Source organism: Geotrypetes seraphini, chromosome 7 (assembly GCF_902459505.1).
Source record: "Geotrypetes seraphini chromosome 7, aGeoSer1.1, whole genome shotgun sequence".
Taxonomy (NCBI): domain Eukaryota; kingdom Metazoa; phylum Chordata; class Amphibia; order Gymnophiona; family Dermophiidae; genus Geotrypetes; species Geotrypetes seraphini.
This window is the reverse complement of record NC_047090.1, coordinates 68,525,261-68,541,653: the sequence shown is the minus strand read 5'-3', so window position 1 is coordinate 68,541,653 and position 16,393 is coordinate 68,525,261. Positions and strand designations below refer to the sequence as shown.

Below are 16,393 nucleotides of genomic sequence, written 5' to 3'. Positions count from 1 at the left end.
CCAGAAGATAGCTTGCATGAGACAAGGGAGCTCAGCTGGGTTAAGTGCTAATCAGCACAGTGTAACAGAAAAGGAAGTGGCTGTTATGAAGCAAGGGAAGCCTACACCATCTCCCAGAGGCAAATTGACTGACTTGGAATGGAGTTTACTCCAGCACAGGACTGGAAAGCAACAAGCAGCTCACTCGCCAATTACTCAGGTAAAAACCTCTAATGCTGAACTAGCTTCTAAATCAGTGGTTCCCAACCCTGTCCTGGAGGAACACCAGGCCAATTGGGTTTTCAGGCTAGCCCTAATGAATATGCATGAAGCAAATTTGCATGCCTATCACTTCCATCATATGCAAATCTCTCTCATGCATATTCATTAGGGCTAGCCTGAAAACCCGATTGGCCTGGTGTTCCTCCAGGACAGGGTTGGGAATCACTGTTCTAAATTATGAGGACATTGAAATGGAGCCAGATGCTCTGGAGCAGGGGTGTCCAATGTCGGTCCTCGAGGGCCGCAATCCAGTCGGGTTTTCAGGATTTCCCCAATGAATATGCATGAGATCTATGTGCATGCACTGCTTTCAATGCATATTCATTAGGGAAATCCTGAAAACCCGACTGGATTGCGGCCCTTGAGGACCGACATTGGACACCCCTGCGGAGGAAGCAAATGCCTGGGGCATGGAATCTGTAGAGTGTTGGGGTGGGGCTGATACAGAAGTTATAGAACTGAGCAAGAAGCTGACATACAGAAGAAAATGCTTGCTGATAAAGAAGAATAGACTGTGATTTGAAGTCAGTATGCCCTGCACCTTGATTTGTTTAGGGGTGTGTTGCAGGAAGAGGATTTGAGGGCAAGGCAACAAAACTGTCCAAGGCCTTGCCAGAACCTAGAGGCCAATAAGGTATTGTTTGGTCTAGTTTTGATTATCTCACCTTCTGTTGAAATAGACTGCTAAGACCCAGACTTTTTTAAAAAAAATTGTGTTTTTTTTCTTTTGCCTGTATGAGAACTTATAAGGCAGCCAGTTTATTTTTGGAGATTTCTGTGGGTGGGGAACCTTAAGATTTGGTACCTTTATGGGAGGTGAAATCCCAAGCTTGGAGAAGTGTTGTTCTTGTTTTCCTTCAAGCACTGGCAGTTAAAACCTGGGCAAAGAACTTGAGCTAGAAATAATTTGTGTTTTGTTTATGGAATGTTTGTGTGACGTACCTACTTTTTGCTTTGTGTGACTAAACCAGAAGCAGCAGAAGAAAAGATGAAGGTGAACTGAGTTTGATATGTTCTTTGCTTTTGCACTATCATTGAAACTATTGTGAAGCCATAACGAGTGCTGAACTGACTTGTGCAAATAAAGCACATTTTCTTTTTCCACTTTAAAACCTGTCTGTGTTCACTGCCTTTCTCTACTCCACACTCCAAGCCTCGCCTTACTGCTCGGCTGAGGTCTGTGTGCGCCGGGCAAGGCCCTAGCTACGGCCACGCCTGGTCACATTATATTAAACTACACTGCCTGATAATCATTTGAGTTCAAATGAGAACTTACTGTATGTGGATATTAGAGAAGTACTCGCACTATATATTCTTTACCCATTTGTGAATATCAGGTCCACTATCACTCCCATCCTCATGGATCCTTTTATCAAAGATTCAAGGACAGCCTCTTGAAAAGAGTCTGGAATTTCTCTACTTCAACCTTTTCAATATCTGGTGGATTGAGATCTTCGTGCAGGCACTCTATATTTAGGACTCGTTCCCAAAAATCAAATCTTAAAACTAAGAACTTTGAGAACTTGCCTGAAAAACAGAGAAATAATATCTATACAAAGAACCCAGCTGAAAGCCAGAACATCAAATCCAAAGAACAGAGGTGGGAAATTCTTAGTACCCAGAATTTAATTATAAGCAAAGGAAATTGTCTAATGTACATGCTTTCTAAATATATTTTAAACTGAGAAAAGAAACCAGTCTAAAGCTCAACAATTTCCACCCAAGATTACAGAAATAATTATGGAAATTAAAGAAATGATCTAGCAAAAGGATCACCAAACCAAGCTTATTCTCAAACTCTAAGGGGCTCATTTTCATAAAAGATAGACGTCCAAAAGACAGCATAAACCAGAACTTACTAGTCAAAACATCCAAGTGGGCATTCTCAAAACAGACTTTCTAGATGGATTTCAGGTCATCTTCTCTCCCTTGTGTCCAAATATTAAGGGAGCGTATTAGAGGCATGTTTTGGGCGGCTTTAGGGTGGGCTTGGATGCTTGGCAGATATAATCAAACCTTTAACAAAACGTTCTGGGCTCTTTTTTAGATGTTTGGAGCTAGATCTGTTTTAAAAGCATCTGAATGCTAAAAAGGTGACCAAACTGGCCAGATGACCACTGAAGGGATTAAGGCATGACCCCCCCTTTTACTCCCCCAGTGGTCACCAACCTCCTCCCACCACCCAAAGATGTGAACATCCCCCCCCAGTACATTCTAGCCTATATTATGAAGGGGTGCTGAAATGTTCTCAGCTCAAGCAACCAACTTCCTAAATTCTGAGCATTATTTTGCCACTGAAGCTGCAGAGTGTTATCTTAAAAGTACCAGATACAGATGTCTCTATAACTCGCTAATATTGTATGGTGAGCCCTCGAAAACCTACTGTACCTGCAGGCATAAGGGCTATGGTTGTAGTGTACAGGTGGGTACAGTATATTTTGGGTGGGTTTTGGAGGTCTCACCATAAGCAAGTTATAGGGACATCTGTACTTGGGACTTTTTATGTGGCATTCACTAAAGTACTTTTATGCTAAGAATGCAGGCTGCCTGGAAAGCTTGCTTTTCTGTGTTTTTCATGTGGATGTCTTTATATTTTGGAATGGCAAAAAAAAAAAAAAAAGATAAGATATATTAAGGGCCAAAATGTCTAGATAAGTTATTAAAAAAAATATATATATATACATCTTGTAGTTTTGAAAATGAACATTTTCTCTGCCTATTTCTGGACGTCTTTCCTAAAATATCCAAACACAGAGTTAAATGTCCAATCAAAAATGCCCCTCTAAGTTTCCAACTCAGCAAGATAATATTCAATACTGATCTGTGCTGATTATGTTTAGTGACGTTTTACCTGTAAGCGAAGGAGATAATCAACTGTGCTGATGATAATGTTAACTGTGGTAGTATTTCCCATCTGAGTACGCAGAAAATTTTGGAAATCTGAAACAGAACAATTTTGAAGGGATATGTTATTAATTAATTATTGATTGGGATTTCTTAACCACCTTTATGAAGAGATTCACCCAAGACAGTTTACAGCAGGTACAGTTTAACATAAAACTTAATATTGTTAACAGTATAAGAATAGTAAAATGACCAGCTATACACATAAATACAATAACTAAGGTAAACTTGAAAATGGCAGATTGAAACCTAATAATAGGGCTACCATGGAAAAAAAAAAATCCACATTTAAAGGCAGTGAAATGTTTGTTTTTTTTCAATTATCTTTATTAAAGAGGAAAAAAATCTTGACCTGGTTCTGACGGAGGGGGACTGATATAGCCTTTGTGCAAGAAACCCATCTCTCCACTGCGGAACACCTCAAGCTGCGGCGGGATTGGGTGGGTGAGGTCTGCTCGTGAAATGTTTTTAGAGTGTTTCATTTACCTTTTATTACCCAGTCACAGAACAATAACTTTCCACAACACTGTCATGGATAAAGTGGCGGTAATTGTAGAATCATTTTTGCACATAAGTGGCACATAAATGACATAAGTGCATAAATGACATCTTATAAAAATTAACTGAGAAGATGACACATGAAGTTTAGGTGGAGTCTGCAAGTACACATATAGGGATAAATATTCAGCTGTCAGTGTTTTTATGGCCACCATCATATTATACCCGAATGTTCTATGCTGGGCCATGTCTGGGCACCAGCAGAGCTGGTCTTAAGCAGGGGAAATAGGGACATTTGCACAGGCCCCATGCTCCTAAGGCCCTGCAGCCCCAGCACATCTGTTCCCCCCATTTGGATGCATAGGTATATGGTCTGGTATTTCTCTTCCCCCTTTGCCTTGCCTGGCATCTGTCTCCCTTCCCTCCACCTGCTCGCAGTCTGGCATCTTCTCCTTTTCTCCCTGCCAACCCGTCACTGCAGTTCTTCCAGCATTGTTGCAGAATCAAGGCAGTATCATCACCTGCTGGCCTATAAGTCTTCCCTCTGCACTTCCTGTTACTGTATGTGTGGGCCAATACAGAAGGAAAGCTTCTGGGGTTAGCAGGCAATGAAGCTGTCTTTCTGAGTGGGGCTGGAAGATCAGAAGACTGCAGTGCCAGGAATCAGAGAAAAAAGGGGAATATGCTGAACTGGGGGTGTGGGGCTGCATGGGGGTTGGGATGGGGGAAAGAGAGGTTTGGGCTGCAGGGATGGATGGATGATGAACCAGGGGTGGGGGGGGGGGGAGAGAGAAATATCAGACTGCATGGTGGGGAGGAGGAAGAAAAATGCCAGACCATGTGCCTTTGCATATGAGTAGGGGGAAAGAGGGGTTTGGGCTGCAGGGTTGGATGGACAATGAAACCCGGGGGGGGGGGAGAAAGGAAAGGATGGGTGGATGATGCACTGGGGGGGAGATGGATGGATGATGCATTATTGGGTGGGGGAGAGATGGCTGATACATGGGGGAGGAAGAAAAAAGGAATGTTAGAGAGCAGGGGGGGGGGGGGAGTGGCGGTTAGAAGAGAGAAATGGATTGAGGGTATAAGGAAGAAAGGTTGGGAAAGATGCTGAGCCCAAAGAGAGTGAGAGAAGATGGACCTGCATAGGGAGGGGGGAGTGCTGGATATTGGATAGAGATAAGGACATAGAAGGGGGAGAGGGACACCGAGGGATGCTGGATACAAGGGTGACTAGGGTGATAGGGAGAGATGCTGGATACAGGTAAGGGAAAGAGGAGATGCTAGATGGATAAAGAAAGAGAAGATATTAGTCAGAGGATTAAAAATAGAGAAAAGGTGCTGTACAGAAGGGAGAAAAGAGAAGGTGCTAGAAAAAAGGTGAGAGGGAATAATATGATGAAGAATTGGAAGGCTGAGGTGAGGGAGCTGAAAAGCTATAGGTAGATGTGGTAATAAAAAGAAAAAAAAACCCAAAAGACTTAAAAGTAAGAATGAATGAAGTCTGAGCAGATAAAGAGGCAGAAAAATAAATGAAGGCAAGCTGAAACGAAAAGATCAAAGTCAAAGAAGAATATAGGAGAGGAAGTGAAGAAGACAGGACGAGAGAGAAGAAATGGCCGATCTTGTAAAGAAAGTTAAGATAAGACAGATGAAAGCAGAAAGTGGAAACAGACAAAGATGATTGTGTTTTATGTTTGATTTTTTTTTTAATCAGACAATGAAGGTAGAAATAATTTTATTCGTTAGTGAATGGAAAATGTCAATTTTACAGTCAATTTAAGCTGCTTTTTAAATATTTTGTACAGTACAGGGTGCTTTTTCTATTTCTTAGTGTTGAACTACCTGCAGAGTGTAGCTTCTTGGGTTTAAAATTTAATTTTTGTCTGTGCAATCATATTTTAATTGTGCTCAATTATTCTATACCTAGCAAGGGTCTATTTGTGTTCAGTGTTTATGACCAAGGTTCATAGCTGTTTCTAAGATATATACCCCAGATCCCAGAGAACTATAGTCCACTTGCCATTTAATACATAAACACTAGAACAGTCTCATGGGCCAGAAATAACATTGAGCTTTAAACTGAAGCCACTTGCATCCATGGGCCTTGAGTTCTAACCACAGAGTAAATGGCAATAGGAAAAGATTTATGACAATCTATCTGCAATTTTTCAGGGATATAAATCTCTATCAGATCTTTAGATATTCTTTGGTTTGCTCTACTGTAGCTGATTTAGGGAAGATTTTGCTCTCTGTAAATGTGTTGTGATTTTGTCTATTATGAAATACTCGTATGTCTTTTTGGGAACCTATGCATACAACATCTTCTTCTGGCTACTAGGAGATCTCCGGTGTTGCCTCTCCAAACTAGTGGGTTACAGTAATGGAGAAATTTTAAAGTACTCTGTCCGCATACTGGATCTTTTCATCATTAATTAATATTTTTCCATTATCTTCTTCTGTTACATAAGAACATAAGAATTGCTGCTGCTGGGTCAGACCAGTGGTCTGTTCATGCGGCGGCCCTCTGGTCAAAGACCAGCACTCTAACTAAGACTAGCTCCACCAGCGCACGTTCTTGTTTAGCAGGAACTTGTCTAACTTTGTCTTGAATCCCTGGAGGGTATCGTCCCCTATAACAACCTCCGGAAGAGTCTTCTAGCTTTCTAACACTCTCTGGGTGAAGAAGAACTTCCTTACGTCTGTACGGAATCTATCCCCTTTCAACTTTAGAGAGTGCCCTCTCGTTCTCCCTACCTTGGAGAGGGTGAACAACCTGTTCTTATCTACTAAGTCTATCCCCTCTCAATCTCCTCTGTTTGAGATAGAAGAGGCCCAGTTTCTCTAATCTTTCGCTGTACGGCAGCTCCTCCAACCCCTTAATCATCTTAGTCGCTCTTCTCTGGACCTTTTCGAGTAGTACTGTGTCCTTCTTCATGTAAGGTGACCAGTACTGGATGCAGTACTACAGGTGAGGGGGCACCATGGCCTGGTACAGTGGCATGATAACCTTCTCTGATCTGTTTGTGATCCCCTTCTTTATCATTTCTAGCATTCTGTTTGCCCTTTTTGCTGCCGCCGCACATTGCGTGGAAGGCTTCATCGACTTGTCGATCAGAACTCCCAAGTCCCTTTCCTGGGAGGTCTCTCCAAGTACCACCCAAGACATCCTGTATTCGTGCATGAGATTTTTGTTACCGACATGCATCACTTTACACTTATCCACGTTGAACCTCATCTGCCATGTCAATGCCCATTCCTCAAGCCTAATTATGTCACGTTCCAGATCTTTGCAATCCCCCTGCATCTTCACTACTCTGAATTTTAAAGTACTTTGTCCGCATGCTGGATCTTTTCATCATTAATTAATATTTTTCCATTATCTTCTTCTGTTACATAAGAATATAAGAATCGTATCGTCCACAAATTTAATCACCTCGCTCGTCGTACCTATGTCCAGGTCGTTTATAAAGATGTTAAAGAGCACCGGTCCAAGCACCGAGCCCTGAGGCACCCCACTAGTGACGCTCTTCCAGTCCGAGTATTGTCCATTTACCCCCACTCTCTGTTTCCTATGCTCTAGCCAGTTTTTAATCCACGTGAGAATTTCACCCTCGATTCCATGGCTCGCAATTTTCCGAAGTAGTCGTTCATGCGGAACCTTATCGAACGCCTTCTGAAAGTCCAGATATATAATGTCGACCGGATCGCCCTTGTCTATCTGTCTGTTTACTCCCTCAAAGAAGTGCAAGTTCATCAAACAGGATCTGCTTTTGCTAAAACCGTGCTGACTGGTCCTCATCAGCCCATGTCCGTCAAGGTGATCAATGATGCTGTCCTTTATCAGTGACTCTACCATTTTTCCTGGTACCGAGGTCAGACTCACAGGTCTGTAGTTTCCCGGATCTCCCCTCGAACCTTTCTTGAAGATCGGCGTAACATTCGCCACCTTCCAGTCTTCCGGAATCTTTCCCGATTTGATCGACAGATTGGCTATTAGTTGAAGCAGTTCAGCTATGGTCCCTTTCAGTTCCTTGATGACCCTCAGATGGATGCCATCTGGTCCCGGGGATTTATCGCCTACACACCTCCTCTAGACTGACCATCAATCCTGTCAGCTTTGTGTCTTCGTTTCCAGCATATAGCCTGATGCATTCTGGTATGCTATGTATATCTTCTTTGGTAAATACAGATGCAAAAATGTGTTCAGTTTATCGGCAATTGCTTTGTCCTCTTTTAGCGCTTCCTTTATTCCAAGGTCATCCAATGGTGCCACCGCTTCCTTCGCGGGTCGTTTCCCCTTAATATATTGAAAGAACGGCTTGAAGTTCTTCGCCTCCTTGGCTATTTTTTCCTCGTAGTCTCTTTTGGCCCCTTTTACCACCTTATGGCACCTGTGTTCATGTTTGTGCTTGTTCCAGTTTTTGTCCGTTTTGACCTTTTCCATTCCTCAAATGAAGTTTTCTTGTCTCGGATCGCTTCCTTCACCTCTACAGTGAGCCACGCCAATTCTTTGTTCTTTTTCCTCTTGGATCCCTTAATGATATGCGGTATATATAGATTTTGCACCTCAGTGACTGTGTCCTTTAAAAAGGGACCAAGCTTGCTCTAGCGTTTTTACAGTGCTTATCGTCTTCTTAATCTTCTTCCCTACCATAAGTCTCATCCCTTCGTAATTCCCTTTTTGGAAGTTCAGTGCCGTGGCTGTCGTTTTGGACCGATGTTTCTCCCCTGCGTCCAGATCAAAGTGGATCATATTGTGATCGCTGCTTCCCAGCGTCCCTTCTACTTCTACATCTTTTGCTAGTTCTCACAGGCCATTTAAAATTATGTCCAGAATTGCATTGCCTTTAGTGTCTTCCTTGACAAGTTGTTCCAGGAATCAATCGCCTACAGCATCCAAGAACTTGATCTCTCTAATGCAACCGGAGGTGCCTAGGTTCCAGTCTATTACCGGATAGTTGAAGTCACCCATGATAACTGTGTTGCTCCCTTGCAGTTGCGTTTAATCTCATCTGTCATTTCTCCGGACTTCCCTGGGGGTCGATAGTAGATGCCAATCTTCGTTTCCAGGCCATTTGTTCCTGGAATTTTGACCTATAGAGACTCTAACTTATCTGACAGTTGTAGCGTGTTATCTCCAGTACATTCAAGTTCTGTTTTGACGTATATGGCAATGCCCCCACCTTTTTGAGACACTCTGTCTCTGCGGTATAGTTTGTATCCCGGTAGCACAGTGTCCCAGACGTTTTCCTCAGTCCACTATGTTTCCGTGATGCCTATGATGTCAACGTTATCTTTTTGTGCCATGGCTTCTAATTCACCCATCTTATTTCTAAGGCTCCTTGCGTTCGTGTACATACAATTGAGTTTGAGGCCTGTTCCTTTCTTGCATTTCCTTCCCTCTTGTATCCTTTTCGATCTGCCTTGCCTGTAATCTGGTGAGTCTTTCCCTCTATCTTCTTGCATGGTATCCTCCTGGTATACCTGTTCCCGAACCATCGACTCTCTCTCTCTCGGTTGACTGTCGACTTTCCCCTTCTTCCTAGTTTAAAAATTTGTCCACTTCTCTTTTGATGTTGATTGCAAGTAGCCTTATTCCGTCTCTGCTGAGGTGGAGTCCATCCTTCCTGTAAGAGCTTGCTATTCCCCCAGAATGTCATTCAGTTGTGTATGAAGTGGAATCCTTCTTCCTCACACCAGCACCACATCCACGCGTTGACTGCTTGCAGCTCCATCTGCCTCTTCTCATCTGCCCTGGGTACCGGCAGGATCTCCGAGAATGCTATCCTCTGCATTCTGGTCTTCAGCTTCTTTCCTAGCATCCAGAACCGGTCCTTCAGTACTTACCTGTTGTAGTTCCTGTTGCTCACGTTGTTCATCCCCACATGGATCACCACCGCCGTATCTTCTTCCATCCTGTTGATGCGGCTCACTATGTCTTCTACCTTGGCTCCCGGTAGGCAGGTCACCAGTCGATCAAGCCTTCCTCCCGCTATGTGGCTGTCAACTTGTCTGATGATGGAGTCCCCCACAACGATTGCTGTCCTCTCTATCTTCTCCTGATTCTCCAGTCGCAGGTCCATGTCCCTGGTGTATGTCCATCTCTCCTGCCGCAGGTTCGTATCCTTCATTCTCGCTGCTGTGTCACCCATTTCTTCCTGGTGGTTGTCCGTCAGGTGGTCCTCACTCTCTGTAGGTGTCTTTCAGCAGTTTCACTTTTGCTGATGATTTTCCACGGCCTCCCTGTATGCCTCCTCTATGAACTTCTTCCTCGATGATGTCTCGGACTTCTTCCTCGATGATGTCCTCTGTCTTCCTCGATGCTGTCTGTTCTCTGCTTCCTCTGTCTGGACGTTCTCTGCATCTCTGTCTCCCTCCTCCACTGCTTTAAGTGCCTCCAGTTCCAGTATTCTACCCTCCAGGAGTCTGACATCTCTTCAGGCTCTCCAGTTCTTCGCATCAAGTGTATACGTAAGACCGCCTCCCAGAAGGGAGGTAGTCATACATATGGCTGGTGATGCAGAAAACTGGGTAGCTCAACATTTTGCTTCCGTCTGCAGCTTCCATTGCTGCCTGCTTGCCGGTCTGCTGCGGATGCCTTCTGTGTCTGCTGTGGTTGCACCTGCTCTTTTATCTGCTTTTTTTTCCCCTTTGGCTTCTCTCTCCCTCTGCTTTTCTCCTGCTCAGATCAATTCTGCTCCATTGGCCCCTCCCCTTTTAAGGCAGAGCTTTGGTGGTCGATGTCGGGGGGGAAGAGCTAACTCTCGCCGATTCCCCTCTTGGTCTCCTGCCTCTGCTTCTCTCTCCTGCTCTTATCTGCTTTTTTCAACCTTTGGCTTCTCTCTCCTTCTGCCTCTCTCTGTAGCTGCTTTTCTCCTGCTCAGATCAACTCTGCTCTGTTGGCCCCTCCCCTTTTAAGGCAGAGCTTCGGTGGTCGACGTCAGGGGGTCTTGCAGATTCCCCTCTTGGTCTCCTGCCTCTACTTCTCTCTCCTGCTCTTATCTGCTTTTTTCCCCCTTTGGCTTCTCTCTCCCTCTGCCTCTCTCTGTAGCTGCTTTACTCCTGTTCTCTCCTGTTATGAGAATTGGAACTCCTAATTGTAGAAAACTTCAACTGAATAATTTCTGGCTATTTTCATACTATTACTTTTATTTATTTTAGATTTAATTGCCTTTTCATGAAGAGATTCTCCCAAAATGGTTTACAATACATTGAATAGTAATCAAGTATTTCCCCTATCTGTGCTGGCATAGGTTTCCTTTGATAGCATTGAAAGCTGAAATACTCAACAACTACTTCTGTTCAGTCTTCACCTGCGAAGCACCAGGATCCGGTCCTCAGCTACAGACAAAGGGGAATTTGGAGGACCCATTCCGGGACATGGAATTTACTGCGAGCGAAGTCTACCATGAATTATCAAAACTAAAAGTAAACAAAGCTATGGGCCCGGACGATCTACACCCTAGAGTACTTTGAGAACTGAGGGATGTCCTGGCAGAGCCATTAGCTGTGCTCTTCAATCTTTCCCTAAGCGAGGGAAAAGTTCCCCTGAACTGGAAAACTGCCAATATTATCCCACTCCACAAAAAGGGATGCAAGTCAGAGGCTGAAAATTATAGACCGGTGAGTCTCACATCAATAGTGAGTAAACTCATGGAGAAGTTGATCAAGAACAGATTGGACACATTTCTGGATGATGAAAGATTAAGGGATCCCCACCAGCATATCTTTACAAAGGGAAGGTCTTGTCAATCCAACCTGATAAGCTTCTTTGACTGGGTAACAAAAAAACTGGATGAGGGTGAGTCCCTGGATATCGTGTATTTAGACTTTAGCAAGGCTTTTGATAGTGTTCCACATCGTAGGTTATTGAACAAGATGAACTTGTTAGGACTAGGAAAAACACTGACAGCATGGGAACAAGACTGGCTTAGCGGCAGACTTTAAAGAGTAATGGTGAATGGTATCCCCTCAAAAATGTCAAGTGACCAGCAGAGTGCCACAGGGTTCGGTCTTGGGCCCGATGCTATTTAATATCTTTATTAGGGATCTAACTCAGGGACTTTGAGGCAAAATTACATTATTTGCTGATGATGCTAAACTATGCAACACTGTGGGCAAAGCAACAGAACCTGATGCTGTAACCAGGCCCAGCACAATGGAGAAGGACCTGCTTTTGTTGGAGCAATGGTCCAGTACTTGGCAACTAAACTTTAATGCCAAAAAATGTAAAGTAATGCACCTTGGGAGCGGCAACCCATGCAGAACATACACCTTTAAACGGTGAAAACTTAGCAAGAACCACTGTAGAAAGGGACTTGGGAGTTCTCATCCGGGAAGATATGAAAGCTGCCAATCAGGTGGAGAAAGCTTCAGCAAAGGCAAGACAGATGCCGTTATACAGATCCATGGTGAGACCTCACCTGGAGTACTGTGTCCAGTTTTGGAGGCCACATTATCAAAAGGATGTGAAGAGAATGGAGTCAATCCAGAGAATGGCAACTAGGATGGTCTCAGTACTTAAAGACATCCCTTATGAAGAACGTCTGACCAGACTGCGCTTATATTCTCTCGAGGAGCGCAGAGAAAGGGGGGACATGATAGAAACATTCAAATACAGCATGGATCACATTGAAGTGGAGGAAGAAATATTTTTTTCTTACGAGTCACATGGCAACAAGAGGTGTCACACCCACGCTCTCCGAGAACACCTTGAGCCGTCGGGTAGTGACATGAAGCTTGTTACTGGCGTGGCCCCTTTAGAATTAGGGTCACCTTTCAAGTTTGTAGTCGCTGGCAAATGCACCACTAAGCTTATTCTCCAAGGGTTTTGAAAAAAATCACACTTTGTCAGAATGGCCTTGGTGAAAACATAAGCTTTTATTCGGCCACCGGCCGTAGAATTACTGTGCCGCTCCAGGTTTTCCTGGTAGCATGAACATCATACAAAAACAACAGAAAAAGTTCATTTCACTCCTGGTCACCAAGCAAGCAGCTCTGGACTTGATTGGTAAAACACATACAGTCCTTAATGTGCCATGAGGCTAGGAGGTGAAACAGTTAGCACCAATAACTCTCCATTGTAGCTTTACAGGAGAGACATTCTTGTTCATGATTGAGAAATATTCTGTGCTTTCCTACAGTGCTCTTAATCTCTCCAGCTGGGCTGGACTTTCTCCCTAGTCCCAAGCAGGCTTTTCCCTGAGAGGGTTAATTTCCCTCTTCCTATGAGGCAGGCAGACTAATTGAATTAGTTAGTTGCTATGGCAATTTCTTTACAGCTGGGCACTTTCACGGAGTGTGGAAGTCAGGAAATTCTGGGCTTTAAAACTAGCCAGCATTACAACCTGGCGTTTGGTTCAGCTGTGCACATACCCTGCAGAGGAGATTACTGTATCCTTTCCACACTTCAGCAAAACAGCATGTGAAATTGCAGTACAGGATTATTTCCCTAGTAACTCCCACAGTCATTAGCTCAAAGAGCAAACAGCAAAATACAGCCTAAACAAGACCTCTGTTCACAGACCTTTTCAGGATATTCAGCTCTCCATCTCCTCTGGCCAGCTTTCCTGTATAGCCCCACTTTCCTCCAACACCATGGGTTCTGGGGGAAGGAATTCAGTGGCCAAATCACCAGCCTGTTCCTCAGTCATTTCCCAGTCAGTGCTGAGGAACTGCTCAGCCCCGTCCTGCCTCTGCTCTATTGCCAAGCCTCGTTCTGCTCCTCCTCCTTCCTCCCTCTGCTCTCTAACGAGCCTGGCTTTAAGCTGAGGGGAAGAACCACTCCCCCTTGGCTTTGGATGGGGGAAGGGAATTCCTTCCTCAGCCAATGCCGTTTCTCTGAGGGGAAACTGCTTGTGAGCTTTCTGCCTTACAGGCAATGGCCAACTTCTTCCTGCCTGGCTTTGGGACTGCTTCAGGTAAGTCTAAGCCTTCCTGTTCTATTTCCATTTCATTGTCACTCACCAGGTAGTCAGCTAATTTATTGTCCTGGGCACTGACCTGGTCAGCCCTTCTGCACTGGGGTTTATATACTTTCCTTAATTTCCCTGTGGCAAACCTTGGGAAAGACGTCCGTTTGTCACATTGGGCATCTGCTAAAACTTAAGGGGGGAAGATTTCATGGTGACACCAGGAAATACTTCTTCACCGAACGGGTGATTGATCAATGGAATAAACTTCCACGCCAGGTGGTCGAGGCTAGTAGCGTGCTCGACTTCAAAAGTCGATGGGACAAACAGGTGGGGGCGCTACAGAGTTATGCATAAAAGACGGGTACCCATGTGCCTTAGGCCCCGCCCACAGGAGGGGCCTAAGGCTCCCGGGCCTATTCTGATTGGCCCAAGTGCCTTAGGCCCCACCAGTAGGCGAAACTTTGGTTAGGCTGGGCCAATCCGGCCCCATTCTTCGGAGGGCTGCCTGCCTGCTGGACAGGTTTGGCACCCGTCTGTCCAGCCAACCTAACAAAGGTACGGGGAAGGGGGGCAGGGGGGTCGTGGGGGTCGGTCAGCCGGGGGGTCGCGGGTCGGCTGGGTGGGGGCCAATCGGGGGTTCTGGGGGGGGCGGATGTTGGGGGGAGGGGGGTTGTCGAGGGCAGGAGGGCCTGGGATCATTCTTGCCCGTAATGTAGTGGGGGGTGGGGGTAGGGGAGTCACCTGGGCCAGGAGGGCTTGGGCTCCCTCCTGGCCTGATTGAATTGGGGGGGGGGGGTAGGGAGTTTGCCTGGGCCAGGAGGGCTTGGGATCCCTCCTGGCCCGATCGTATTGGGGGGGGGTGGGGGGTCGCGGCTGCCGCGGGGCAAGAGTGCTTGGGCTCCCTCTTGCCCCGATCGTGTCGGGGGGAGGGGAAGGTTGGTGGTTTGACATGGCAGGAGGGCTTTGGCACCCTCCTGCCTGGATCGTTGTGGGGGGGGGGGGGGGGGATTCTGTAACCGGTGTTGTTTTTGACAGACACCGGTTACAGAATCCAGCTTTTAGGCGAAGGACTGGCTCCTCCTTCGCCTAAAAGCCCTTCTGTTGGTTGTTTGTGGCTTAGGCGTTTTTTTGTTTCATTATGGCTAAAAAGTGTAGACATGCTGTGGGGGTACTTTTAGACGTAGTAGAGATTGGGCGTTTAGGCAGAGGAAGGCCATAATCAAAACGTTTGTTTTGGTTATGGACACTTTCCCTGCTTCTGGGTTGAAAGTTTAGGGACTTAGGCACAAGGGGACTTAGACGCTTTTTTTGATTTTGCCCCTCCACGTTTCTATGTTATTTGAATCAGTTTTTCTTTACAAGTTTTACATGATTTGTTTCTAATTGAAATTTCATTAATATATTTTTTTAATACTTTAAAAAAACATCTTGTCAACAGGGAGCAGGACTAGGTGGGGGTGGGGCCATGCAGAAGGCAGAGCAAGGTGTGGGAAGGGGCATCATCTAATCTAATCTAATTTAATCCTTAGGTTTGTATACCGCATCATCTCCACGTTCGTAGAGCTCGACGCAGTTTACAGTAGGAGAAATAGGAAGGAACTACAACAGAGGGTTAGAGGTAGAAGTGTGAAGAAAATTTAGAGGACTTGGGATGCATAATTGCTAAGACTGGCCCTAGGTACCAGCATTGAATATACGGTTATGTGCAGCTGGCTATCATGTATGTGTGAGGAGGGGGGATTCCTGTGTTCACTGAATTGTTCAAAGTGCAGTAATTCAGTAAGCAAGCCTCCAGTGTCATAAAAACAGGGAAACTGTCTGTACATTATATAGACTCCTCCCACTGCCAAGAGCAAAGAGTTACTATTGACTGTTTTGAAATTTTCAGAGGTTTTATTCTTAGACTGAGAATAGTGAAAAGGGTGAGGGAAAAAAGTGTGATTAGAAATAGAGAATGACACGGTGGCGGTTTACCCGCGGCCACCGCATTTTAGCCGCGGGACACCCGCCGAAAACGGGGAAGAAAACTAGCAGTCGCTGCGGCGACGGGGACAAGGCCATTCACCGCCCGCGGGGCGGTGAATGGTCTTGTCCCCGCAGTGAGGCATGAAGGATCGCGCGGTCCCCGCAGCTCACACCCGCCTGCCCAATCGATTCTAGTGTTTAGCCAGCTCTCTCCCTTCTCCTCACCTTAGTTTGTAGATTTTCTTTTTCGGCGACCCGCACGCTATCAGAGAGCCGCGCACCCGCTGCTGCTCAGTTTCGATCTTGTGCTCTGACGCAACCGGAAACAGGAAGTTGCAGCAGAGCAGAAGATTGAACACTGAGCAGCCGCGCGTGCGCGGCTCTTTGGGAAAGTGTGCAGGTCGCCGAAAAAGAAAACCTATAAACTAAGGTGAGGAGAAGGGAGAGAGCTGGCTAAACACTAGGATCGATTGGGCAGGCAGGTAGTGGCTGCGGGGACCGTGCGATCGCTAGTGTTCCCGGCTCAAATTGGAAGGAGGGAGTGAAAGGGAAAAGGATTCTGGGCCAAGGGGATGAAGTCGGAAAAAAAAACCCACAGCAGGAAAGAAAGGGAAGGACTGGCAGGTGAGCCAGATGCTAGAAGCAGGGGGGGGGGGAAGAAAGAGGGAAAAAAGCTAGATGGGGTTGAAAAGAAGAGACACACTGGTATGGAAGAGGAAGATAGGGGAAATCTGGACACAGGAAGGTAACAGAAAGAGGGGAAATTATGTGCATGGGGCATAGGGACAGAGACATAAAGGGGACATGCCATGGGGATGGTATATGGACACAGGGGGGGCAATGACAGA

At 45.5% G+C, this 16,393-nt stretch overlaps 1 protein-coding gene across 2 annotated transcripts in view; it reads right to left on the bottom strand.

Moving 5' to 3' along the window:
* RYR3 (ryanodine receptor 3) overlaps positions 1-16,393 on the bottom strand; it is a 693,107-nt gene that overhangs the window by 93,025 nt on the left and 583,689 nt on the right. For both annotated transcript variants that reach the window (XM_033952387.1, XM_033952388.1), the window contains one exon: positions 3,113-3,201. In XM_033952387.1, the coding sequence (XP_033808278.1) occupies positions 3,113-3,201 (89 nt within the window). The remainder of the gene's footprint in view (positions 1-3,112; positions 3,202-16,393) is intronic.